The sequence below is a fragment of the Trypanosoma melophagium genome (assembly GCF_022059095.1).
Source record: "Trypanosoma melophagium isolate St. Kilda chromosome Unknown ctg17segment0, whole genome shotgun sequence".
Taxonomy (NCBI): domain Eukaryota; phylum Euglenozoa; class Kinetoplastea; order Trypanosomatida; family Trypanosomatidae; genus Trypanosoma; species Trypanosoma melophagium.
This window is the reverse complement of record NW_027125145.1, coordinates 83622-110598: the sequence shown is the minus strand read 5'-3', so window position 1 is coordinate 110598 and position 26977 is coordinate 83622. Positions and strand designations below refer to the sequence as shown.

At 35.7% G+C, this 26977-nt stretch overlaps 11 protein-coding genes across 11 annotated transcripts; 6 read left to right on the top strand and 5 right to left on the bottom strand.

Annotated features, from left to right (window-relative positions):
• Positions 1–10: 10 nt before the first annotated feature.
• Positions 11–2990, bottom strand: LSM04_007326 (Helicase; the record flags this gene model as incomplete). The annotated part of the gene is made up of 2 exons (XM_067334286.1): positions 11–20; positions 148–2990. The coding sequence occupies 2 exons, from the start codon at positions 2988–2990 to the stop codon at positions 11–13; spliced, it is 2853 nt and encodes a 950-aa protein (XP_067193401.1).
• Positions 2991–3574: 584 nt separating this feature from the next.
• LSM04_004718 (ABC transporter-like) lies at positions 3575–4486 on the bottom strand (the record flags this gene model as incomplete). The annotated part of the gene is made up of 1 exon (XM_067334285.1): positions 3575–4486. One exon carries the CDS (start codon positions 4484–4486, stop codon positions 3575–3577), a length of 912 nt encoding a protein of 303 aa, XP_067193341.1.
• Positions 4487–4874: 388 nt separating this feature from the next.
• LSM04_003587 (Hexapeptide repeat) lies at positions 4875–5786 on the bottom strand (the record flags this gene model as incomplete). Its single annotated transcript, XM_067334284.1, has 1 exon — positions 4875–5786. One exon carries the CDS (start codon positions 5784–5786, stop codon positions 4875–4877), a length of 912 nt encoding a protein of 303 aa, XP_067193323.1.
• Positions 5787–6026: 240 nt separating this feature from the next.
• LSM04_001484 (Endoplasmic reticulum vesicle transporter) lies at positions 6027–7220 on the bottom strand (the record flags this gene model as incomplete). The annotated part of the gene is made up of 1 exon (XM_067334283.1): positions 6027–7220. One exon carries the CDS (start codon positions 7218–7220, stop codon positions 6027–6029), a length of 1194 nt encoding a protein of 397 aa, XP_067193281.1.
• A 291-nt stretch (positions 7221–7511) lies between these two features.
• LSM04_009167 (uncharacterized protein) lies at positions 7512–8936 on the bottom strand (the record flags this gene model as incomplete). The annotated part of the gene is made up of 1 exon (XM_067334282.1): positions 7512–8936. The coding sequence occupies one exon, from the start codon at positions 8934–8936 to the stop codon at positions 7512–7514; it is 1425 nt and encodes a 474-aa protein (XP_067193436.1).
• Positions 8937–9430: 494 nt separating this feature from the next.
• Positions 9431–10183, top strand: LSM04_009128 (RNA cap guanine-N2 methyltransferase; the record flags this gene model as incomplete). Its single annotated transcript, XM_067334281.1, has 1 exon — positions 9431–10183. One exon carries the CDS (start codon positions 9431–9433, stop codon positions 10181–10183), a length of 753 nt encoding a protein of 250 aa, XP_067193434.1.
• A 183-nt stretch (positions 10184–10366) lies between these two features.
• Positions 10367–12028, top strand: LSM04_006286 (uncharacterized protein; the record flags this gene model as incomplete). The annotated part of the gene is made up of 1 exon (XM_067334279.1): positions 10367–12028. One exon carries the CDS (start codon positions 10367–10369, stop codon positions 12026–12028), a length of 1662 nt encoding a protein of 553 aa, XP_067193373.1.
• Positions 12029–12231: 203 nt separating this feature from the next.
• Positions 12232–12630, top strand: LSM04_004874 (uncharacterized protein; the record flags this gene model as incomplete). The annotated part of the gene is made up of 1 exon (XM_067334278.1): positions 12232–12630. The coding sequence occupies one exon, from the start codon at positions 12232–12234 to the stop codon at positions 12628–12630; it is 399 nt and encodes a 132-aa protein (XP_067193346.1).
• Positions 12631–12932: 302 nt separating this feature from the next.
• Positions 12933–14246, top strand: LSM04_005193 (AAA+ ATPase domain; the record flags this gene model as incomplete). The annotated part of the gene is made up of 1 exon (XM_067334277.1): positions 12933–14246. The coding sequence occupies one exon, from the start codon at positions 12933–12935 to the stop codon at positions 14244–14246; it is 1314 nt and encodes a 437-aa protein (XP_067193352.1).
• Positions 14247–14570: 324 nt separating this feature from the next.
• Positions 14571–17420, top strand: LSM04_001562 (Pentatricopeptide repeat; the record flags this gene model as incomplete). Its single annotated transcript, XM_067334276.1, has 1 exon — positions 14571–17420. One exon carries the CDS (start codon positions 14571–14573, stop codon positions 17418–17420), a length of 2850 nt encoding a protein of 949 aa, XP_067193282.1.
• A 299-nt stretch (positions 17421–17719) lies between these two features.
• Positions 17720–26905, top strand: LSM04_005611 (BEACH domain; the record flags this gene model as incomplete). Its single annotated transcript, XM_067334275.1, has 1 exon — positions 17720–26905. One exon carries the CDS (start codon positions 17720–17722, stop codon positions 26903–26905), a length of 9186 nt encoding a protein of 3061 aa, XP_067193354.1.
• Positions 26906–26977: the final 72 nt, after the last annotated feature.

Genomic DNA, 26977 nt, shown 5'->3' with positions numbered 1-26977 from the left:
AAAAATAAACCTAACCATCACTCAATATAGAATATGATTAAATAACAGGAAACCAAAAAAAAAAAAAAATATAATGCAAACATACAAAAGAGAAAAAGAAAAAAATATATATCCATGGAAGAATGAGAAAGCAGATCTTGTGTGCACTGCACACGTGCCGCCGTCACACGTCGTGTAGCTTTGAAAACAAAATGACCACTAGAAACATCAACTGTAGTATGGTGTGATTCTTTAGTGATGTATTTATGTCTCATTTTTGCCTCACTTATAGTCTTTTCTGTATGACACGCCACACAAAGAGTTTGTAAATTATCCATACTAGCCTCACCTCCTCCTTGACTCACTGGTAAGATGTGATCAGCATTCCAAACATTTCCAGGAACAGGGTTTTCAACGATTCGGTTAAATAAATTTGGATAATGTCGCATATGTGGATGCATTCGGTCAATAACAGCTTCTCTTTCTTTACGCGTAGTCGCAACAGCAACAAGTGAACATAATGTTTCGCAATCAACCTGACAACATGAGCAAATCCCTTTATCAGCTTCTCGAACACTTCTTCGAACAGCTGATCCAGAACGTTTTATATAAAATGTTTCTCGACAGGAACCACTACAAAACATATCAGTATCATGATCGGTGTGTACAATCTCTCCTGGTGATATATTCATTGTACAAGAAAGAGGATGTTCACATTCCAAACACAATGGTTTATAACATCCCCCTGATGCAGAAAGTAAAGCACCATAGGAATGTGTAGAATAATTATAACGTCGATTAACTTTCCAAAAAAAGAGCCTACCCAATAAAGGCTTTTCATGACTATAGCGAAAAGCAGTTTTTCGTTCGATTTTTTCAGGTTTCCATATAAAATCAGATGGAAGCCAAGTAGAAGAAAATTTTAGTCTACGACATTCAGAGGAAGATAATTTTTCCACATTTAACAAAAACTGTGTTAATTGACGTGAAAATTCATCATGTAAACTCCAGTGTTGTTGTGCTTCATCAATAGATAGATTAGTAAGATATTTTTTTTCTTGACAAACATGAATTCTTCCAGTATTATGACTTATACGAAAAAGAAGAGGTGTTGAGTTTGTGAGATGCAATGATTTGCCTGTATGTTTAGCAGTTATTGAATTTTCATTTACCTCATCACTTAATGATACAGCATGACTTGCATAACTTGCCGTTAAAGAAGATGAAACACCATCTGTAGTTTGTCTAACGGCTTGAAAAGAACGACAAAGACGTGCAAAAAGTTCTCCATCAAAGAAAGATCCAGAACCTATAATGTAAAAAAGAACAACTCTCTTTTCTTGTCCAGGACGATGAAGACGATCTTCTGCTTGCTGCATCCAAGTAACATCAGGTGGTAGTTCAGCAAATAATGCACAAGATGCACCTGTTAAATGAATTCCAACTGCACAAGCAGTAATTCCTATAATTGCTACTCGAGTATCTCCAGTATTAAATAAGGATATTGAATTAGATCTTGATGATACAGGTGTACTCCCATCTATACGTACCCAGGTATATTTTTTTTCATTTATATGTCTGGTTAAAAAATCCAATAGTTTAATATGGTGAGCAAATATAACTACTTTAGTATACTTTGTTAAAATATAGTCTACTACTTCTATAATTCTATCACTTTTTTTTATCCAACTAGTTGAATATTTTTCCTGAAAGGAATTTCCTTTTTCTCGTATATCACGTACTTTTTCTGGTACACGAAGTAATACACGTTGTTTAGAAGGTAAATCAATCAATGTTTCTGATTTTAAACGACGAATCATACACGTAGATGCGAGTAGAGAATACAATTCAACCCCACGAGTACATTCCCAAACTTTGAAATATGGTGAAAATTCCGTTCGACAATATCGTAGTGCAAATTCACACCTATTTCGTCCAATCAATCCAGAAGAAATTGTATCAATTTGATTAAAAATATCAAAAGGTGATGTTAAGGATGGAGTTCCACTAAGAAATAAGCAATACTTTGAACGTTTTCCAATATCACATAGTAATGAAGTATACTGTGCATCTGTAGAAGCTCCAAGGGTTGTATGAAGGGTATGACTTTCATCTACTAGAACACATTTCCATACGCGACTCTTCATTTGAGTAGCAAGTATTGCGGCCATATGAAAACTTGTAATGACCACTTTAGGTGTATCCTTCATAGAAAGAAAATTACTAGAAGAACTTATTATATGAATATCATCAAGTTCAATAATATCGGTAAGCCATTTTTCAAACTCTTCCACCCAAAGATGTCGTAAAGCGGCTGGACATACAACAAGTGTAGGAAATGCCTTAAGTGCTGCTACAGTTCCAATAGCTTGAAGTGTCTTACCTACTCCCATTTCATCAGCGAATAGTACACGTCCATTAAACATTAAAGCTCTACAAATTCCATCTATTTGATGTTGATGCAATGCGGAAAAAAGTCTCGCTGGTAATAATTCAGATAAAGACAATATTTTTGGTGTATTTAAAGTGGAGGCAATTTCCAAAGATCGTTGAGATGGTCCATTTACGTAGAGAGGATAACCATTGACGTCCGATGCTAGTTTCAGTTCATGAAGCAAGAGATCAATACTTTCCATAGGAAAACGAAAGTATCCATCTACAGTTGCGATCCATTTCCCCAAACTGTGTGGCAAACCTCCTACAATTTGAAGTGCGTCTTCTGAAGTGGTGTTCATAAATCGCAAACAAACTGCCTTTTCTAGTAAATCTAATTCAACCTGTGCTATCTTCATATGCTCTGTTGAAACACGTCCAGAGATAACAGGAACGAATTCTACATTTCTTTCCCCGAGGCCAACTGCAGTCACATAATCGCGAAGAACATTTCGAAAGTCAATAAAACAACCAGGACAACGACATGCAAAAACACATCCAAAACGGCTGATTTTAAACCAACGCAGGGTATTGCACACTAAGCAGTATTTTTGATCACTTGCCAAGAAATGCTCCATGTTCTAAATACTACTCCATGAAACTTATAGTAAAAAAAATTATAGATATATGTATACATAAAGGGGGAAAAAAGAGGTTTCACGAATAGAATTCATACGAGCCAGTATTTTCACAAACAGTAAAAAGGAACAATAAAAAAACACATCATATTACAAATTATATATACAAAGAAAAAGAGAACATAAATGTATGTAGATATAAATACAGCAATTACACTAAAAAAAAAATACTCTTAAACACAATTTATACTTCTCCAAAACAAAAGAAAACTGTATAGGAAGACAATCAAGGAAATTCGAGAGCCCATGAGAGTACCGTTTCTTCTTTTTTTTCTCACCTCTTACCGCACCGATAGATGAAAAAAAAAATTGAGAATAATAATAATAACAAAAAAAAACTGCGCAGGATATCGGCTGTTCGTAAACTTGTTCATTCGCCAAAGAATTCGAAACACCCTGAATGTGAAAACCTTTTTATTCCATTTAGTTACACAAAGAAACAAAAGAGGAAAAGAAAAAGAATCAAAGTAAAAGTATTTTATTTCTTTTAAACAAAAAAGAAACATTAGTATATAAGCAGTAAACTAATCTGCAAAAAGAACACTCACAACATGCTGCATCTCTGGATCATCGTCAAAAGACATGTCACTTTGAGCATCCACAGTTGGGTACTCGTTAGGAGAACGTACCACGGATGAGAGTTTAGGAAGTCTTTCATTACTCCATTTTATATCCCCATTTTTAGCAGATTTCCATAATTGTTGCAATGCTTTCTCTCGGACATTTGGATCAATAGTTTCCACTTTTTGAACTTTGCCATCGGAGACATATAATACACGGTGGGCATAAGGCTTCATATAAACATCATGTGTTACCATAACCAATGTTAGTCCAGTTTCACAATTTAGTTTCATTAGAATATTCATCACTAGTTGAGTGTTCCTTGTGTCAAGATCTCCTGTTGGTTCATCTAAAAATAATATATCTGGTTCATTAGCGAGTGCACGTGCTATAGCCACACGTTGTTGTTCGCCACCTGATAACATTGAAGGATAATGGTGTAAACGACTACTAAGCCCAACTGAATCTAAAAGTTCTTTTGCTCTCGTTTTTATTTCAAAAGCTGAACGTTTCCCCGCTATTATCATAGGAAGAGAAACATTATCTATTGCACTCATTGCAGATAAAAGGTTAAAAGACTGGAAAACAAACCCCATTCGTTCACATCTGAGGTGTGCAAGATCTGTGTCAGGTGTTTGCTCCGTAATTCGCTGATCGAACAAATATAAATTTCCTTTTGTAGGCAAATCAATGGTACCAAGAACATTAAGCAATGTACTTTTTCCACCACCGCTTGTACCATAGACAAGGAGAAACTCACCCGGTTTTACGTCAATTGCAACACCACGAAGTGCCGGAACTCCTTCAGTACCAATAAGGTATGTTTTGTGAATATTTTCACATGACACCATCGGGTTCTGTTTACCTGGCTCCATAGTTGCAAAAACTTCTGCAAGTCTATACATGAAAAGATAAAGCTAAAGAAGAAAAACGAAGAAGAGTACAGCAATTGTATTGTTTCTCTTCTTCCAAGAAAGTAAAAAGAATTATAATACTTTCAGTAATTTTCATTTTTCTTTTTTTTTTTTTTTTTCTTTCTCCAATGAAAAAACTGTTGATTACTACTACTGTTGTCATCACCTCCTCCTAGTGTTAGTACTCTTCTATCACTACTTCACCCACCCACCCCCACACACCCATCATTCCTCCCCAACAAACCCGATCTCATAATACGAGGCACACAAAAAGAAAATAATAATAATAATAATAATAATAATAATAATAATAATAATAATAATAATAATTCTAACACAATACCACTACTCAATACCCCTGGTGAATACTCTCTGCCATAGGGGGTTTATGTTCTCCACCATCCACCATCTCCTGTGGTGTTTTTCTTCCCATGGCTTTTCTGCTCGGACGTGGGGGTTCCTTTATGTACATGGGTTTTGTACGAATCTCTCTATTATTTTCTGCGTAGCGCGCGAACTGCTCACGAGCCACACGTTGATCTTCTAGTTCTTCCCATGTTAGTTCCCAAGAATCTCTATGTTCGATCGCTAATAGTACCATGTGTTTTGCAGACTTTATTATATCTTCTTTTTCCTTTTCAGTCAAATCTTTTATCTTCTCTGCCGGATTACCTGACCACATTTCACCAGAAGGTATAATAGCATCTGATTGAAGAACGGAAGCCGCACATAACATTGAACCAGATTCTATCCTGGCACCCTTCATAACAATAGCATTAGCACCAACAAAGGAGCAAGACGCTATATCAGCGTTTTCAACTATAGCCATTGGTTCTATAGTTACCCATTTCCCAATGGTAACATTTCCTGTAACAACTGCTTTTTCCTGAATGTTACAACTTTCACCAAGATAAATAGTTTCATCTTTTTCAGCACGAATAATAGCATTATAACCGATATAATTTTTACGACCTATTCGAACATCACCAGAGACGAAAGCGCTAGGTGCAATAAAAACATTATCCATAACTGTTGGTTTCACTCCGTTCACAGAAAGTAATCTGGGAATACTATATAATGATTCTTTTGGTCGAATTCCCATCATCTTATCACTTAATACTATTATCTTTTTGGCCATCCTAGAAAGCCTAAGACCTAGAGTGTCTAATGCAGTACTGAGTCTTGTTGGTTTTTTCACTGCCCAGTCCGGAAGAACTGTTGGTAGCTGCGCCTGGGCTGCTAAAAACACGCACCGTCTCATGATGCTAAGCCCACCTAATATGATGATATATTAGCAACAATAATAAAGAAGAATAGGAATGAAGGTAATAGAGGTACAGAGAGAGAGAAAGAGAGGGAGGTAGAAGAACAAAAAAGAAGAAAAAAACATAGACCAGGCGTTGTACCAATTGAGAGTTAAAACCGGCACGAACACAAAATACAATAAAAAAAACCTAACCCAGAATACTTTCAAGAGAAAGACTATCTCTACATCACGACCTCAGAAATCTCTAAAGAAGCGACTAATTCGCATGACCAGAGTGTCAATCATACCAAGCACAACAAATAGTCCACCGACAATACCACATAACTGGACAAGAACATGGTAAAGTGGGGGTCTTTTAAAGTAGTTGTTCACTTGAATCGGAGAAAAATCAAAGGTATATGACACTGAAGGAAGATATCCGAACCCAATAGGTATGAAACGGTAGCTCCACTGCACACTGTACTCGTAAGTAGATCCCAGAACTTCATTCCCTTTTTCAGTAAAGTATCCTGTAGGTACAATTTTCAAATAATACTTAACTTCAGCAAAGCGCCCACCAGCATCAAAACTATGATCATTAAGTGGATAGTAAACTCCTCGTCGAGAAAAACGAGACACACGTTCATCCCCTATGGAGAATTTTTTTACAATATGACTTGCATCAAACTGCATAACGTCCTTGATTTTAAATCCATATGCATCTCTTTTTGGTGCAAAAACGAGCATTCCACTTACTTTTTTAAGTTTTAATGACCCTTTAAAATTACATCCTGGATTCGTCAGTGATAGCTCGTACATACATTGTTTGACCGTAGTTAGTGATGGACGTTGGAAACCGTGCTTATCATGAATTTTCATTACATCTTCACATGAATTACAGCACATTTTATTATCTTTTTCAACGTATTTATATTCCTCATTAATAAAACAATCTCCGCAATACTCTGGTGAATCATGATCTTTTTTCGGGTCGTACTGAAAAGCAGTAGAATCTTGAAGGAAGTCAAGATTCCCAGCAAAGGCAATTTCACCATTTGATGTAACAGGAAGCTTTTGAATATTACGTGTAACATTGAATTTAAATGTACCTGTAGCATCCAAAACAATCAATGAGACTTCATGACATGAAACTTTGGGAAAAGTAATATCAATATTAAAAAGAACTTTCTCTGATACTTTTGTATCGATACTGAGCTCTGTTTTAAAAGCATCCCTACCAAACAGGTAACCTGTCACTTCCCATAAAACAAGTATACTCATTACAATTACAGTGAGTAGACTCACTATTGCCCCTTGATACGTCTGAGTTCGACAATAGTCCTCTTTTGGCTTTGGAAAGAGATCGACTGCTGCAACATTCTTAAAAATTGGTCTTGGTGGAGTGACTTCAGCTTCAAAATTTGTTTTACGATGTCGAAGGCTAGACATTTTTCTGAAAGCAAATTATTTATATATAATATATATACGTGTATATACAACCCACTTTACTATTCAAGAAATAGAGAAAGAGAGAGAGTACAGTGCAGATCATTGCAAGAAAAAAAAGGGAGCCTCTGGAAAACACATATACATATGCGCATATATATATATATCCTGCAAATTATAAAATATAAAACAAGCACAACAATAAAACCACAGGTTTCGAAAGAAAAAGGTGATAAAAAAAAGGCCTAACCCTGACCCACTTTCTCAGGGCTATCATCACGAAAAAAAAACCCGCTAGTCATTCACGTTCATTTCCGCAATAATTATATCACGGCGTCGCAATTGTTCTTCTGCATACAGGTAATACTCATTCATTTCTTTTCGATAGCGTTGTAATTCAGCTTCATAATGCTGAGAAAAACGAGCTTCAATTTCGTTAACTATAGACGCGAAAGCAGTCTCATTAGAAGGCTTCTCAACAGCCAATTTTAAACCGGCTACTTCTTCAAGTAAAGAAAGATTTTTTCGGTGCTCTACCAAAAGTAAATTACTTATTTCTGAACTACGCTTTTCTGAATTCTTAAGCTCATCAAGAATTTGTTGTTTTTCAAGCTCAAGCACACGAATACGATGTTTTAATCCATGGTAAGATGACTTAACTTCTTTGCACTCTTTCCTCAACTCTAACAACTGAGAATGAAGACAATTGCCTTCATTGTGAGCTTCATTAATCCTAAGAGACCCATTAGAAAGAAATGTTTCGTTCATATGTATTTGTTTCAATGCATTTTGCAATTGCATTTCAAGTTGTTTTTCCCTTTCTTGATAATCATTTAATAGCTCATTTGCAGTTGCCAACTTTTTTGCAAGATCCTCATTCTCACTTCGTAACGTAGACAGTTCATTATTTTTGGCTTCAAGAGCAACACTAACACGTTTTCCCTGCAACTGTTCTTCTAAAGCTTGCATCTCAGTTCTTAGGAATTGTTCTTCTTCTCGAAAATTATCTAATGCGCTATTCGCGCCAAAAAGTTCTTTAGAAAGAGATTCTTTCTCTTTTTTTAGAGCAAGAGTTTCTGCAGTTTTAACTTCAAGAGCATTACTCAAACGCTTAATCACATCATATAGTTCATCAGAGGGAGTAATAGGAGCAGGCGTTTCAACCTTTTGTGAGTCATTATATTGATGATGAAGGTCTCTAAACATTTTCTCTTCTTGTCCACCATAATTATCAATTAGTTCATCCACAAATGGTATCATCGATTTATTGTGAATCTGATAAAACTCGATCAACCTTTTCCTTAATCTTTTAAAGTCATCTTTCTTACTCTCATTAGAGAGAGAAGTATTTTTATTAGTTGCTCTATTGTTCTCCTCTATATCTGACGACGGTTTCCATTTCCTATCCTGAATTCCGCTATATTCAAAGTCTAGAAAAAAATCAGAAGGCTTTTCATACTGACAGGAAGGTAAAGAATTGTAACTATTCCTGAGATTAACATCCTCAGAATGCTTTTGGCGAGGTTCTGATAAGTTTGACAGGTCTCCGACGTTTTCTTCCGGTGTTGGCTCAGGCCCGTACTTCTCTACCAGTACGCGGAAAATATCTTCTTCTCTTCCACGGTAAGTTGTTAAAATAGCGCCCACTGAGGAAAGACAAGAAGGGTTATAAACTTCATAAAACCTCTTAAGGCGTTTTCGATACCCTCCGCCATCCATTCTTGCGCCACGAAAGCTGCTAGAAAAAGAAAAAAAAAGAAAAAAAAAGTTCGGCCCCCACAAAAGCCAGGCCCGCGAACGCCGACCCCGAGCAGGAACCCCAAGAGCAAAAAACAAAAGGGAAAAAAACAAAAAAAAACGCACATCCCCAGGAGGTTCGGCAAGGCAACCGGGAAACGAAAACACCCGAGAAGGAAAGAAAAAAAAATCCCGCCGCCCCCTCGTCCGCCCTGGGAAATGGGTCGGCCCCCCGTGGGGTCACCCGTCCGTTTGTCCTTCGGCCGGCGCGCCTAGCGAGGGGGTTTGGTCGGGATCTCGTTTCTTTCCACGCTCTGTGTATCGTGGTTGGCGCTCTTGTGTTCCCTTGTTTTGGTGTTTTTTTTTTTCTTCTTTCGTCGTGCGTGGTTTTTTCCTTTAGTTGTTTGGAATTTTATCGTTTATTTTTTTCCCCTGTCTCTTTTCCTGTGTGTATTTTTTATTTATTTCTGAAAGCCATGGCCAAGATAGGAACCTCTTTTTCTGATGACTTAAGTGTGGAAAAGTATTACGGGCAGCGTCATCGGTTATGGTCACGTTTTGATGAAGGGATATGGATGACAAAGAAAGGATGGTTTGAAGTAACTCCCGAAAGTATCGCACGCTCTTCTAGTGAAATCCATCAAACTCTAAAGAAAAAGGGTTCTGTTCTTGAATTGTTTTGTGGGTGCGGTGGAGATACGGTTCAACTTGCGCGAGTTTACAATAAGGTTATAGCTATTGATATGGATAATGATGCAATTGAGGCAGCGAAACATAATGTTGCAGTTTATGGAGTTTCTGAGCAAGTTACTTTTATTTGTACTGATTTTCGTTCTCTAAAAGCGGAGGATTTCAATGTTGATGCCGTACATTGTTCGCCACCATGGGGTGGGGAGATGTATTGCGCTGCGCCTTTCTTTGATATAAATAAATCCTTAGAGGAAACTATAGGAATGAATTTTTCCATGCTTTTTGAGTTTATTTTGGGATTTTCAAAAAATATAACCATATTCTTACCACGGAATATACTATTATATTCTGTTATTGCTAGTGGTTTTAAGGGCGATTTTGAAGTTCAAAGACATTATGTCAATGAGAGGTGCAAAGCTCTAACAGTGGTCTATGGTGATCTGGTTAATTCTTCTTCACTAAGAAAACCTCTAGTTCCTCAAAATATTCTAAGAGATAAGGTTCTTCTTCGCTCAGAGAAACGTGCTCGTGGATCTTAATGTTTTTTTTTTTGCTCTTTTCCTGTGTTATGTTAAAGTCGACTTTCTTTTCTACATAAGACAAAGAGACCGTTGGCCATTTTTTTTTCCTATAGAAATTCTGTGGGAGTTTTCTTAAATCTTACAATTATGCATTCTTTCGTCTTTTTTTTTCCTTCTTTTGTTTTTCTTTCACTGTTAGGAATGAAACGGATCAGATATTTCTTTTTACCTGGTTCTAAAAGGGGACTTATACTGCGTCCAGAATCTACAAAAGATCCGTATAGGTATCCATTAGGTTATGTTCCTCTTGATGGATCGGAATCAATTGATAGTGTGTGCTCTTTAGTTAAAAATGGTTTCTTTGTAGCCCCTTTAAATAAAATAGAGACCATTCACCGTGCTCACCTTGGTGTTCGACATTTGCTACGATCAGAGTATCCGGCAGTTAGCCCTGTAGATATGATTGGATCGCAGTTGAGATTAAAAGAAATTTGTAATCGTTTGCTTATTCGTCGAGACTTTTGGGTTTTAGATGATTTTAATGACCCTGAACTAAACTCTAGTTTTGGTATTCAAAATGTTTACTTTGATAACTATAAGTGGTCTCAGGTTCTTTGGAAAAGGTTTCAGGTTTTTGTAGAAGAGTATTTTCCTCTTTCAGATCATACACATCTTACATATGATGAATATCTTCAACTCTTGAGAAGTTTTTCACACTTTGAGCAAGGAGCTACTTTGGCTCCCTTAATTCCAAAACGTTATAAAGTACATCCACCTTTTGGTGTTATGGTACCATCAAAGGTTGATCTTGAACCACTTTTGTTATACAGCAATTGGTTAAAAAACTTTAGGGGTCCTTTAATGTTAAATAAAGCTCTTGTAGTATGGAGTCGTTGTGGTGTTGCTGCCTTTGCAACTAGACAATGTGGTGTTCCCATAGTTCGTGGAGTTGATCCCAATCCAAGAGCTGTGAAATCTAGTAGAAAAGATTCACAACAAATGGGTAAACGTTTTGATGTGATAAGTTTTCGAGTTGGAGAAATGTTTTTAGCTATGGATGATTATCCAGAATCTTCAAAACAACAAAAATATGATTTAATAGTTTTTTACCCTGATCAGGGGTCATTTGATTCCCTTTTTTCCGAAAATACAAATTCGTACGCACCAGGAATGGATGGCTATGCAGGTCGATTAGAACAATTTTTTGATGAAGCGGGTTCATACCTTTCTGATTCTGGAGTTTTAGCTGTTTGTTGTACTAATCTTAATTCTATTTTAAAACCGAATGAACCTAATCCTATTGAATACGAAATTAAAACAAATCGGAGGTGGATTCTGTTAGATTATTATGACCTTCCCATAAGGAATAAGGGTGTTCTTTCTCATATACCAATGGAGCATCGTTATAGATTTCCTTATGAGTTAAAAAAACAACTACGGAGTGAGTTATGGATTATGCACAAAGTAGAATCATTGAATCATTTTGCCTATATCCATAAAATTCCAGGGGCAAAACCTCCATCTTGTGTAAGTTCATATTGGAGAAATAAAAGTCTGAGTAAACTTAGACGTGGTGTAATAAAAGAGCAAGTAGAACTCATGGGAGGTGATTGGGATGATTATAAAAAACGTATGCTTCGCCTACTTCAGGAACAAAATGGAGATGAAGAAGATGATGTGGCTCAAGCTGCACGAATGGCATTAGATCCAACATATCCGTTAGAGCTAGCACGTAGAGCACGTGTTGCTATTGAAAAGAATATGGAGTCTGAACGTGCATTTCATGAAGATGTTGCCAAACAGTTCCCTGAGGAATCACCTCGTGCTGTATTTGATTCAACTCATATTAGTCACAAATATTGAGTAAGAGTAATGAGATATTCTACTGCTTAACGAAACGAAACAAGATGCTCTAGTAAGATAATAGACTCATTTCTTCTTATTGATTGTGTAATGTAGATAGTTGTAAATCTCTTCCTTTTTCTTCCTTATATATATTCCATCTTATTTACCTCTTTTTCCTTGTTGCTTGTACTCTTCTTTCTTAATCTAAGTAAGGCTTAGAAATGGAAGTAGTTGAGGAGTTTCTCTCTCTCCGTCGTAAAGGTCGTGGTGAGGAGGCATACGAGATGCTTGCACCTGGTGCAGCTATGGGATGTCCATGGGGAGGATTACACCACGGGGAGAAAGTACATAATTTATTAAAGGATGAATCTCGGTTTGTTAAAAAGGGTTATCTGGATCCAGTACCAATTGAGAAAATTGATGAAAACACCTTTCAACGAAAATTTAAATGGGATCGTGGGATGTATGAATATGGGAATTCTGGGTTTAAGGGTTTAGGCATTCTTCCGACATGGCGTGAGATTTATTTTGTCGATAATGGTAAAATTCGATTGGTTACGGCTGACAAACAACCAAGAGCTTCATTTTGGAATGCCATGGGGTTATCGAGTTTTTTTTAGGTTTATTTCCTTTTTTTTTTTCTTGGTGAGGGGAAGAGGAGTAGTGAGGAGTTGGTGTGATTTAGAAATTGTATCTGATTACCTAATGTTGCACTGTGTTGAAGTGTACGTATAGTAGAATGTTACGATGGAGTGAATTTTGTTTATCTCGGTTTATCTTATCTTTACTTTGGTATGGGTTATATACCACATGTGTTTACCCCTCTTAAGAAACTTACTTTTCTTTTTTTTTTCTTTTGCACCTATACTTTTTGTCTCTCCTTTCATGTATTATGAATAATAATCTTCATCATAAAGAAGGCATGAAGCGTCAAAGAGGTCGCTCAAATGAATGTATTATTTCTGCGCTACGTGAGGGCGTGACTGCTCTTAGCGTATCTAGCGCTGTAGCTTCAAAGGAACTAACATGTCGCGATACTCACGTAAATACTATTGTTGATTTTCTTAATGATAGTGTTCACCCTGTGATGCAGATTTTTGGTATGCCTGGAACTGGGAAAACAGCATCCGTTAACCATGCCCTTGCTGTTCTTGCACATTCAGCTCCATCTGGAAGCAAACCAACTGCCGTATTTCTTAACGGTTACGTTATTCAGAAAAGCTCTGATATATACTGGACTTTAAATTCTCATCTAAGTAAAGCAAGGTTGGGTCATAGTGAAAATTGTTCACCTGAGCAATGTGCCGCATTAATAGAAAAACGTTTTAGACAAGGTTGGGGTAGCTCTCCCACACCTTTGTGTATGATTGTCATAGATGAAGTGGATAAGGTGTTAAAAAGGCACCATAAAGCTTTCTTCAGAATTATTGATTGGTTAAGTTTCCCTTTTGCATTTTGTAAGTTAATAACTATTTCTAATAGTATGGAACTTGCAGCAGATGCGAAAACTAGAAGTCGTTTGGATATAACAAAACGATTAGTTTTTGAACCATATAGTTTCGCTGAGTTAAAAGAAATTCTTTTAAGAAGGGTAAGACACATTAAACCTACTTTATTCGCAGAAAAAGCTATAAACTATTTGTGTAATCAAACAGCATCACACTATGGAGATGTGAGACGTCTTTTACAATCTGCTTCAGCTGCTGTTTGTGGTCTTATGATGAAAATTGAAGAAGGTTATCAACCCACAGAAATAAATGATGGTTTATTAGCTGTAAAGGACGTACATGCAGTTGTTCGTCAAATTTTTCACGATCGTTTCGTAGAATTCATTCAAACTATTCGACTTCCTATAGTTTTTATAAGTGTAGCTGTAATGGCTCATGAAACTACAAAGATATTTCAGATTAATCCAGTTGATAGTCGTTTGCCTCTGGATACTCTTTTTGTTGCTACGAAGAGAGCTCAACAAACATTTAGTTCAAAATTAGGTGAACCTAATTTTATTGTCTTAAGTTATGGGGCTTACTTGGAAATTGTTGAAATGCTTCGAGAAGTGGCATTGATTGATATATCAATAGGAGAAGAATGTATTCCAGTCAAGTCAGCCCAGTACCTTCTTGAAGTAACAGAAAAAGCCTATGTTTCAATGTTACAACCGTTTCCAACTGTGGTAGATTCGTGTAAATTGCATGACTTATTTGGTGAAGGCATAAGCTCACTTTTCATTATTTAGATACCTTTATTTTAAGAAAAGAAAAAAGAAAAAAAGAAATAGTAATGATAATAAAACATGAGAGCACAAAAATATAATATGTATCTGTCATTTGTTTCTTTGATTCTTTCTGTTCATCTCTCTATATTTCTCTATTCTTCACGCCTCTTTTTTTTTTGTCATTATTATTATTGTTACTGTTTCTTAAAAGTGCTGTGTTGTCATTGTTATATATCTAGCCGTATCGCCAAAAGAAAAAAAAAGGCCCTACACCCCCTACCCCCCTTTCATCAATAAAACAAAATAAACAACACAATATCTATTCAAAGAAAATTATTGTAGTTAATGTCTCCCCTCCATAGTGGTGGTGGTGGTGGTGGTAGTGTCTCCGGATTTGCAGCGGCAGCAAAAGTTCTATTTGATTCAGCAAAGAAGGTTGGAGCTGTAGAACCGATTGGCGTAACAAGTAAACTGTATGCTCAGCAATTAAAGAAAATACAATCACAAAGTCGAAAAAAAGGTGGTTCATTGGGAAGTGTATCATATAAAGTTGCGGAATTCTTGTCTACTCAAAGAACACCCAAGGTTAATGTTATAAGAAGTTCCACTAGTATCGCCAAGCGAGTACCGCTTATTGATATCCCATTACAACAACCCAAAAAGAAAGGGTCATCTACTGAAGATAAACCACAGGTAAAAAAGGTACCAACCTTGGATTTTATTTATAAGAAAGGAGGAGATCAGGACGTAAAATTGGGTACAATAAAGAAGGAAACACCATTAAAGAATACTAAAACTTCAAGTGTTGAATCTTTATTATCTGAACAAGCAGTTCCTTCATTAGATTTCATTACAGATTCCAAAAAAACTAAGCCCTTACAAACTCCTTCAAAACCTGTCGCATCATTAGCTAAAGAAGAAGAAGAAAAAAAAGAGGTCTTTCTAAATGAAACTACTACACCTCTTGAGGTTACTAAGGTTACTATTTCTGAGGATAAACCTCTTTTTGAATCGACTGTTTCTATTAAACCAATGATGAGGGACACAATTGATCATACTGTAGCAGCATTATTTGAAAAGTCAGAGCGTAAACCACATACACCTATAAAACCTTCAATTACAGTCCCAATTTCTTCAGAAATAGCTTCTTCAAGTAGTCCTAGTGCTGCTCCTATTGCTCCTATACAAGATGAAACTATATCTGTAGATGTATGGGAACTACAACGTGAACGAGAAATAGAACAGTTACGGAAAAGTCAGGAAAATGCAGAAAAAGAGAGACTAGCTTTACAACGTGAAGAAGAATACAAAACTTTAGGAGATGAATGGGTTAAACGAAGAACATCAACCTCTCCAATATGTGAAAAGGATCCAAAAACAGGTATATTAGAAAAAATGTACCTTTCAACACAATGGGAAACATGTTTTCAATATTTCAATCAATTAGTATCTACCTCAACACCGTCCAGCGTAGTTTCCAAACAAGCAGTTCGAATAATGGAAAAACGCCTTAAATATGTTCCATTATCTCATCGAGAGACTATTAAGTCTGCTTTATTGAAGGAACTAAAAGATAGAAGATTAAATAACGAATTATCTAAGTTTGAGTTGCGCCATGAAAATGGAGAAACATTTCTTAACAAATTTCGTTCAGCTTCAGATACTGTGAAAGATTCGCTAGATATTTTTACAGTTTCAAAGGCGGTAAACGCATTGGTTTCTAATGGTGCTTGGGAAGAAGCAATACAACTTGTTGAAAATTCTAAACAACGTTTCAATGATAAAAATGGTTTGCTTGAATCAAAACTTTTAACCACATCCCGGAACTTGGATCCTGAAGCAGTAATAATGGTAACAGATTACGTTTTAAAAACACTTACGGCATCAGATCGACTTGGAAAAACACATAAATTAGAACTTGCAAGACTTGAAAAAGGACCTCGCAGACGACAAATGATTTCACAATTAGTTAGTTCTAGTGATGTGGATGAAGTAGTATATGCAGAGTTATTACGAATTACCCCAAAAGAAAATGTTAAGGATGTCCTTGAAGATATTCGTAAACGGGGATTAAATGTTGAAGATCCCGTAATTCTTTCTGAACTTTGTTGGAAATCAATTGATGCAGAAAATCCTCAATTGTTATTTAAAGAAGTGGAAAGACAAGAAGCTATGATAGGACTTCGTGGTGCACATTTATTGGCAGCAGTAGCAGTTTCCAGAGCTTCAAGATCAGAAGATGCTTTACGTTCTACAGTACATCTTTTGAAAAAGGGTCCTGTTTTCAAGGCTAAATTTATTCTAAGGAAAATGTTACCTATATTACATGAAAAAAAGATGACAAAAGAAATTGTTGAACTTGCAGACTTTTACGCTCAATCTCTTCCTATAGCCACAGCTCTTCCTTATGCTGTTGCTTTTATTAATCATGCTTTTAAGGCAGTGGGAAGAGAACCTTTATCTGATCAAATAGTGGGTTCATTGCCAAAACGTGAATTGAAATCTACAAAACATTCAGATTCGAATGCCTCTAATGTACAAAAGACTCCAGGAATTTCAGTCTCTTCAGAAGAGTTACTTCAATGTGCAAAGGAGAAGCACTGGGAAAAGGCACTCACTTTAATTAATAGTATACCTTTTGGAGGTGAAAAGGGATGTGATACTGAAACGTTAACACTGATGTACAACTGTGCTCTTAGTGCCTCAGTAGAAAAAGTAGACATTGTCAAGTCTTTGTATGATAAAATGAAAGAAAATGGTGTACAAATAAATGCAACGACAAACAACGCAGTATTGAGTAGTCTTATGCGATCTCCAGAGTGGGAAGAGGCAGTTAAATTTTATAAAGAAATGGATCCCTCCTTACGAGATAATAACACCTATGCTGTTATGTTATCACTATTTGGGAAAACAGATAAATGGGAAGAGGCTCTTGAAGTGGTTAAAACTGCACGGGCAGATTCAACAAAGACTCCAGTAATAATTTACACTTTAGGTATTAACGCCGTATATAATCATTGCTGGAGTTCTACCTTGGAATTGTTTCAGGCCTGTCGAAAAGAGCATGGAATTCAGAATATCAAAGAAAATGTAATTGATAAGGTTATTCGTTGCTTGTCACAAAATAAACGTACAGTTGAGTTGCAAAAACTAGAAATGGAGTTGGCAAAGGCGAAGAAAAAGAAAAAGCAGTAGGGAGTTGAAAGTATTTATTTATTCGTTTATTTATTTCTTTTTTTTTATTTTTGTCGTCATTGTTATTGTTATTGTTGTTATTTTACCGAAACGATCTTTTCAGATATTTCTCTTTGATACATGTATTGTTGGTATAATGCATACATATGAATTACTCTTTCTACACTACGAACAAGTTTGAGACACCAGAGACTCATTCGGGTTGAATAGTCATACTCTTCCTTCTATATTAACTCTTTTCTTTTCTTTTTTCTTTTTCTTTTTCTTTGTGTATTAACATATTGAATGAAAGCTACAAAATGGAAAATGATTGTAATAAAGAAAACGTTATTTGTATGAATGAAACACAACTGGTATCAGCCTTTTGGGCGTCCGTTACCGAATTTTACTTCGCCTCCCATGATGTGAAGTTGGAATACCGAACAGTACATTTACTCGCACAGTTAATGCGTAAATCTTCACTTCATGTTCATGCTTGGGATGCACTACAACGTACACGTCTCTTATTTGTTGTAGTACAGACATTGGGATCAAATATACGATTACGTCATCTTATATCAAGAAGTGGTGGTTATTTAGAGAATTATATGCAAGTGATTGAACTCGTTTCAGAAGCGAATCCACGTGAATGTTTGCGTTATCTTATTATGGAAGAATTTAATTTTTCAGGAATACATTTATTTTTACCACTTTTACTACAACTTTCATTATTTTCTAAGGAATTAGATTCTTATCGATTGTGTATTGGTTCCTTTGTACGTACGGTATCATTTTTGCTATCAGATGCCAATAATTGTATAATTCTTTCTCGCATGAATCCATCACCTATTCAAATATTAGTGGAATCATTAAGTCATGTACCACCTGAACGACATGATGCTCGTCTTGTTGTATTGCGAGGTATACTTCAAGTATTACTACATACATCTAATTTTACAAAGTTATGGGTAGAAGAGTTTGCTCTATGTAGTGGACCTTCCATATGTTTATCAACAGTTATTCAGTGGTGTAGTAATAACGAAGACCCAAACGATTCACTTAACGAAGAAAGTACAGTATTATTTGATATTCTCTGTCTGCTTCTCTCATTACCGGATAGTGGAAGGTCAGGCCGTCATTCGCTCTATTTATATTTAAGGGCTTCTCATTGGAAGTCATCACAAGATACAGAACCAGATCAATCTGTATACACAAACACTATAGGATTATTTGGATTACGTGTCATTTTACGTGCTTCCCTTGAAACAGCAGAGCACCGTCCGACGCTCTTTTCATATCTTGCACAACTTATTATTCAAGCGATTCGTGTTGGAGAGAAAGATATTGTCTCTGCAGGACTTGTGAGTGATACTCTTGTACATGTGGTGGCTCGTTATATACGTATGTGTACAGAAAAAGAAGATTCTAATCTCGGTTCTATTATAATGATTATGGTACGTTTGTCCGTTATAGTGTGTTCCTCAGCAGAGGCGTATGCAAAGCAAAAGAATGGAGCCGCTTCTCTCTGTAATTTTATAGTGGAACTTGTATCAAGTTCATCCTCAAGAGTATTAACGTATGCTGTTCAAACAGTTATTACTATAGCTCATTTTTACAATGAAGAATTTTTTTTCACCATGCTTGTTTCTGCTAAATTGTTTGGGGAACTTGATAAACGATTACTACTTACATCCACTCCAGATGAGACTTTGTTGGTTTTAGAACTTATGAGTGAGGTATGTACAAGAGTTCCCTCTTTACAAAAACATATAGTGTCAACGTTAGGTACTGTTCTTTTTCTTTTAATAAGAGAAGTAAAAAGTGGACCTAAGTTACTTTTAAAGTGTTCAGAACTTGTTTCTCTTGTAATGTTAAATTCGGAAAATAATGTTTCCCCAGTTCAAGCTATATTACAAGAAATTGTTATTTTATCGGATTTTCAGTCTAGTGGATCTATTGTTTCAGGGTGTTGGGGTCTTCAAACGTGTATAAAGGCTGTAAAGTGTAATGCAGATGTACGAACCTATTTTGCTTCTCAAATTGGCCATATACTAACCTGCTTATATAGACTCTGTGAAAATATGAAAAATGTTTTTACTTTAGAATTATCATTTCTTGATCTTTGTGATTTTTTTAATGAAATGTTAATCCACTACCGTTATGAAAAAGATGCGAGTGAAACACAGAGGCCTATAGATAAATATTTTCTTCAATGTAATTTTTTGCTCTTGGGGTTACATTTATTAACACTTCTTCAAGCAAACGCCGGAGAATTATCTAGTAAAGATATTTCCTGTAAATTAGAGTCGACTATTTCTAATGGCCCTTTTTTACATTGTCGATTATATACATCTATAGTTGTTCGAGCTTTTATCAGTATGTCTTCTGTAAGTTCATATGCTGTGTTCGATGAAATTTTTTTCTCAAATAAAAAATTAATGATATTTCCTATAACATGCCAAAATTTAATTTGTGGATGGAATTTTCAATCTTCTTATGGTGATAATTTATTTTCTTGTAATATGCAACGCATTGTGTATCCTGAGTATTTACAATCTCTACAACGAGTCGTTAGTCGAGAAGCAAAAACAGCCCAATATGCCTTACTTGGATCATCTGTCATGCAACTTTTTCTGGAAATGTTTTCTAATTCCCTGGAAAATATATGTATATTAGTGGGAATAAACACAATTCCATTATTGGCAGAGTTATTTACAGTTGTAATAGCTGAAAATAACTCATACAGGCAAACCTGTTTTGATCAACTTGTCACCGTAGTGAGACAATTAGGGAACTGTGGGGTTAGTCAGAATGCTCTCTTTTATCTACTGCAGATGTGTTTACGTGAGTTGGGTGAGGACGCTGTGGTGTTTGATCCTACTTCCATAAAGACTTTACTGTCAACGTGGAGAAATCTTTTACATGATTCACTTCCCTGTTCTCAACCCATGTCATTTTTTGAAATCTCTATTGGATTTCCAACAATAACACGACTTTATACACCGGCAATAAATCGACTCAAATGGGAATCTAATCTACACGGTGGCATAGATATACCCATTCAACTCATTGTACCTAAACCTGAAAATTGTATTTCATCTGTTCTTTGGTTCCTTGTAGAACCTAATCCATCTTCACTAGAGCAGGAAAGAGAGTTTATTTTACTCTCACATTTCTTTGATCAAAATAAAACTTCTCTATTCTTATTCCTTTCTAATAATGGAACACTGAAACTTCGATTAACGGTAAGGGTAAATCGACAACTCCGATCTAATGATGTACCTATACCTATTATTAGGGTACCAACATGTCAGTGGTGTATGATATCTATGTCTGTATTTGGACACAAACGAGGTTCTGCATCTTTTTTATCCAAAATGCATTTAAAAGTTAGAATATCTTTGTATACGGTCGGAAATGCATTTACACCATCTTTAACGGAAGTAATAGTTCATGTTGAAGTTTCTCTTGGCATGTTAAAAAGTGTAGGTAATTTATTTCAAGGAGTGAATATGGTTTCACTTGGTACTGCATGTGTTCCTGCGGATAATTATCCACCACAAATCCTTTTCGGATCATTTGGATTATTTAGTGGTTCTTTATCTAAAATGGAAGTATCATTGCTTTTTGCAATGGGAAGTGATAATCTTTTTTCATTTGCTTTTATGGATAGAAGCTTTGTGGTAAATTTATATCCTGCTTTGGCAAATATAGTGCAAAATGAAGAGGGTATAATGACGAAGGAAATGATATTACTATCTGCTATGTGGATACAACAGGAAATACATAATACAGAAGGAAAAGTTGTATTTTCAGGAAATGCTTTTCCTTTTACTAAATACTATACGAAAGAACGAACGCCTCTCGTTATTGGTGTTTCAGAAGATGAATTATACTTACGAGGAAATGTAGAACGTTGGGGATCTCCCATTAATGCGATGGAGAAACATGATAATGATGTAAACTTTTTCCATATAGCATCAGAGCGTTTAACAAAGCATCTCATCATAACTTCTATGCCTCTTAGACTTTCTCCCAATGGGCATAACATGGATCATACTTTATTGTCATTAGACGTTATTTGGGCAAGAGTAAATGGACCACGTTTTCGTTATATTTCTTCTCCGGTTTATTCCGTGTTAGATGCGGTTGGGGGAATTCCATTCTTTGCTTGGTTGACATCCTTACAAACTGCAGGTTCAGAGGCCTTTGAAGAGGCGTGGGAATGTGTGTGTGCTATTATACAAAAACACCCTGCGGAGAGTTTGTACTGTCAATCCCCATCACACGGAGGAGATCATATAGTTATATTATTAAGAACATTATTACATAAACGGATTGGAATAAGTGAAAAGATGGCTATTTCTCTATGTAACGCTATTGGACATCGTATGATTGTTCGAACCGATCTTTTACCACTTATTCTTGACTTTACATTATGGTCTCAAGATGTTGGAGCATTTTTAGTTATATTAAAAAAATTACAAGAATATTTGAATGATAAAGATTATGGTTATTTTAACACTCAAATTCTTCGAACAGGGATTAATTCTCATTATAGTAGTGATGATTGTTATGCATTGGAGGAGTTCCTTTTACATCTTATTATGCGTTTTGGTGGAAATACAAATACAAATAGAAATAATAATAATAATAATAATAATAATAATAATAATAATAATAATAATAATAATAATAATAATTGGGATGATTCCCTCATATCTATTGCGATGCAGTTTATTACTCCTTTATGTGAAACAACTTTTCATTTGAGACATATTATACAGACTGTGATATTTATGGTGATTTCTGAAGAAAGACTAACTTCAAATGCGCTGGAATGGGCAATTGGATTACTAGGCGTTGTACATAATTTATTACAAGCGGATAGTTCTGTTAAATTACAAGATGAAGATATCGCCTCAGATGTGGTTACACTGTTAAAATGTTCTAATGAAGCTGTACGATGTATGGCACTCTCTTTATGGTCTTGTATAATTATATCAAAGGAACAATTGGATCTTATGATAAATGAATACTTTTTACGAAAAGATTTCTTCCCTGATATACCATGTCTTTCTAAAAGAGAACTTGATATGATAATAGGGGTAATTGAACAGAGCACATCTTTTGGAGATACGGTACAGGCACGAAAACTTGTTATATTTCTAGTGGTTTTTTTATTACACATGACAGATGGACTTCAAATTCGTGTGATAACACTTCTAAATAATATTATTAAAGCAAAAGGAGATCTTGCACATGATCTTGTTTTTCCTTGTGAAAATGGAAATAATAATGAAGTTTCTATACAAAGATACCTACTTGGTCTCCTCTCTAGTTTGACAGTTGATCAGTCAGATATGATGAAGTTATTGGTGGAATTACTCACTCGTATTTCTGTATACATGATTGAAATTTCATGGAGTGAGGAAGAAACAAGATGTGGTGATGTCTTGTGCGATGTGGCTTTAATTATTCTTAAAAATGTATTGGAGCCCAAACGTTCAGATCAAAACTATCAAATGAAATTAGATATTCATAAAACATACTTTGTAGTTAATGACCTTTATGTTCCTTGTTTACGTGCCTTTGCTTTACTTGCGACCAAAACTTTCTCAGAGTCTTTTCTGCAGGATTATGTATTATTTCTTCGAACGATTGGATCAATTGTGATTTTGTTAGATTCATGTGAAACCGATTCTATTGATTTTTCTGAAGGCATGATTGAACATCTCACATGGACCGATCAATTACTTGCTAAAGCCTATGCCACACGATTTGGAAAATCACTTTCTCTTAGTGGACGTCATAATGGGATTTGTCTTTCCTTACCTCTCTTTGAGTGTGCCCAAAAACTTTTCTTTGGTTTACAAACAGACAGTTTTGTAACAATGATGCCTAAAAAATGTGTAAATAGAGTATGTGAGGATCTTTTACTATTACAATGGAAAGTAGTTTCATCTATACTATATAATGCAGAAAAGAATGATGATGATATTGTGAGAGAGTTAGTATTACTACATCTTTCTCATAGTGGAAGTATAGACTATGGATTTAATTACTCTACTTGGGAAAAACAAGGAATGCTTGTACAACCTCCCAATGGTTCTAAATGGAAGTATTTATTATTATCATCTAATACTTTAGTATTAGAGATATTAAGAAGATTCCCTGGTGATGTTATGAAAGAGTCCGCTCCATGGTTAGTTGTTTTAAGAGCCGCCTCAAGTTTACTTTATGTATCTATACAAGAAAACAGTCCTCAATTAAGTATGGCATTATCTTTATGTCGTCTGGTTCGCTATAACTCCACTATTTGGTCACTCATTAAGGGTGGAGTTTCACCAGTATCGGTAATAGAATTAGATGCCATATTAAAGATAGATTACCAAAATCCTGTTAACGAGAGTTTTAACACCGTACGTGAGTCTTTATGGGGTATTGAACTCTCCCGCAATGGTGTAGCCGCTTTAGAGAAGTCTGCCACAAGTGCTCGAATGTTTGTCTCTTCACTGTTAGAGCGGTGTGGCGCACACACTCCACCCACTGTTATTAGTGTAGATCTAAATAGAGTACTGCACCATCATGGACAGAATAGTAGTATCTGTATGAATCAATTTGAGGCGAATGTATATCAACGGGCCACAATCTATAAAAAGACGATAAAAGAAGATGGAAGTGCCATTCTAGCGGCATATGCTGCCTATCGTTTTTCACTATTACCATGGTGGGGAAATTGTATAAATCTTTATACACAAACGCCTGTGCCGTTAAATCGTTGGGAATTAGATCGATTTATGGGAACTGAATGGCAACGTGTACGGCTACGTCGATTTATTCATAATGTTAGAATAACCAATACAGGAAATACGGAGCAATTTGTGCGATCTATTTATCGAGAAGGTATGTCAAGTATAGATGATGTGAAACTCTTGGAAGTGTATTCTATTACAGCTATTCCACAGTTATTAACAGGTCGTATTATTGGGGGAAATGTGTCTAGAATAAATTGTGAATTAGTACTTCCTATGGATCGTGTTCCTATCATATTACATATCACATCTCATGATATATCGTACGTTGTGGAGTATCTTCAAAATGGTTTAACAGGATTGGAAGAAGAAGAAGAAGAAGAAGAATCTAAAGTTATGACGTTAAATCATCGAAAGGAGAAATCCTCTATTCTTGATAAAGAATACAATCCATCAACTCGGATTTCAAAAAGATTTAAAATTAATCATGAAATTCCTTGTTTTCAAAGAGTTATAGATATATCTACTATACGAGCTGTTTGGCCACGTCGTAATTTACTTCAACACTGTGCATTAGAATTATTACTATCCACGGGTGAAACTTTATTTCTCTCGTTTAATTCTGAAGAAATGAAACGACAAGTTTTTAATGCCATTACAAATGTAGCACGACATTATCTTGATAAAAAGTTATTTTTAACAGAGAATAATTTGTCAATGTGGCGTAACTGGTGGTGTGAGGGGCGTATTACAAATTTTCACTATCTCATGTATCTTAACTTGGCCGCAGGTCGTTCATACGGGGATTTACGTCAATATCCAATATTTCCTCATGTTGTGGCAGATTTTATATCGGAAACATTGGATTTAACATCAGCTACTTCTTTTCGTCGATTTAATAAACCCATGGGAGCTCAAACACTTGATCGAGAACAAAAGGCTATTGCAAAATATAATGATATTGCTTCAATTGCAGAAGTTGATGGTGTTGGGACATCAATGGATTTAATTCCACATCATTACGGTTCTCACTATTCCCCTCTTGGAGGTGCATTACATTATCTTGTTCGTGTACAACCTTTTACCGATTATTTTGTGGATATGAATTCTAAACTAGATGATGCTGGACGTGTATTTGATTCTATGGCTGCGGCTTATACTATTTCAACAGGAAAAGATGTTAAAGAACTTTTACCAGAGTTGTATTGTTTACCTGATGTCTTTATTAATTCCAATTGTATACCTTTTGGAACAAAAGAAGATGGAGAGGTTGTAAATAATGTTCAACTCCCACCATGGGCATCTACTCCACGTGAGTTAACTTTGATGTTAAGAGAAGCCCTTGAAAGTCGTTATACTTCAGAAAATTTACATTTTTGGATTGATTTAATATTTGGTTACAAACAACGAGGTAAGGAAGCCATAGCGGCTGTAAATGTATTTCATCCACTAACATATGAAGGATCTGTTGATCTTTTAACTATAACAGATCCTGTACTTCGATCAAGTCATCAAACACAAATTGACTGTTTTGGTCAAACACCAATTCAATTATTTACTCATCCACACAAACCACGTTTAAAGACAACAGATTCTATGTTTATTCAAAGTCCTTGCCCTACACTTCGTTATAATGCCTCTCATTCAAAGTCTTGTGTTATTTTACATCCTGATAAACTTGTGCCAATGAGTTGTTATAAAGTGGATGGAACCGTAGTTATATTTCCTCGTTCAAGACATACTACAGCTGCTTCTGGGGCGGAAGAAAGTAGTGAGAGAAAGTTTTCTCAGTCACTCTCACAAACCCGACCTTTAGCACTACCAAAAGCTTGTTTGCCTTTTAAAGTAGTAAATGATCAAGTAAAAAATTATCTCTCCTACCGAGGGAATTGTCTTGTTCTTTTAGATGGGAAAGATATATCAAGAGAAATTTCCTCTTTTCATGTAGGTCATGGAAAAATTACTACATTTACAGTTGATGCACCTACTGTTTATGTTGGAATGAAATCTGGTGCTATTCATGTCATAAAAATTAATAATGAAGGATGGAATGAGATTGAATTATTTATGCAAGATGGAAATGGAGAAAGACTAAAGATGATTGATATAGCTAAAAAAATTCTACATGGAGAACCTAAACTTGCACGAATACGAGGTAATGTAAAACGACGTGTATGTGTTTTGTATGGACACACCGCATCTGTGACTTCTCTTTGTGTTTCATCAGAGTGGGGTATTTTGGTATCATCAGCTGAAGATAATAATGTGGCAGTATGGGATATTGATCGTCATCTTTTGATACGAACAATTTCGTATCCCTTAATGTCGGTAAAATACCCTGAATCTCTTTTAACAGAAAACATCTGGCAACATCGACGTCATGGTAATAATGATATTTGGCAATATAATCTTATTTCAGTAAATGCAAAAGAAGGAGATATTATATTAGCGGGGTGTTCACAAAATGGAACACATGCTATTAGACTTTATTCCCTTAATGGATCTTTTATTGCTTCATCTGAACTTTCCGATGCTCCTGCTACTGCCATTCTCTCAGTTGGTGGGGTTGTCTTTGTTGCACATGGAACTAGTGTGCGAGTCTTGAAGGAAGTGGATCTGCAGTGGATATGTGAACTCACTCATCCTGCACTTGAAGAGTGTATTGAATCACTGGCACTTAACCCTTGTGGGACTCTTTTGGCTGCTTGTGATCGAAAGGCAACTCTTGTTACGTGGAAGGTAGCTTCTTAGTGGGGCAGGGTTGATTATATATATATATATATATATATATATATGAGGGGGAAAGGGAAAAGGAAAACAATG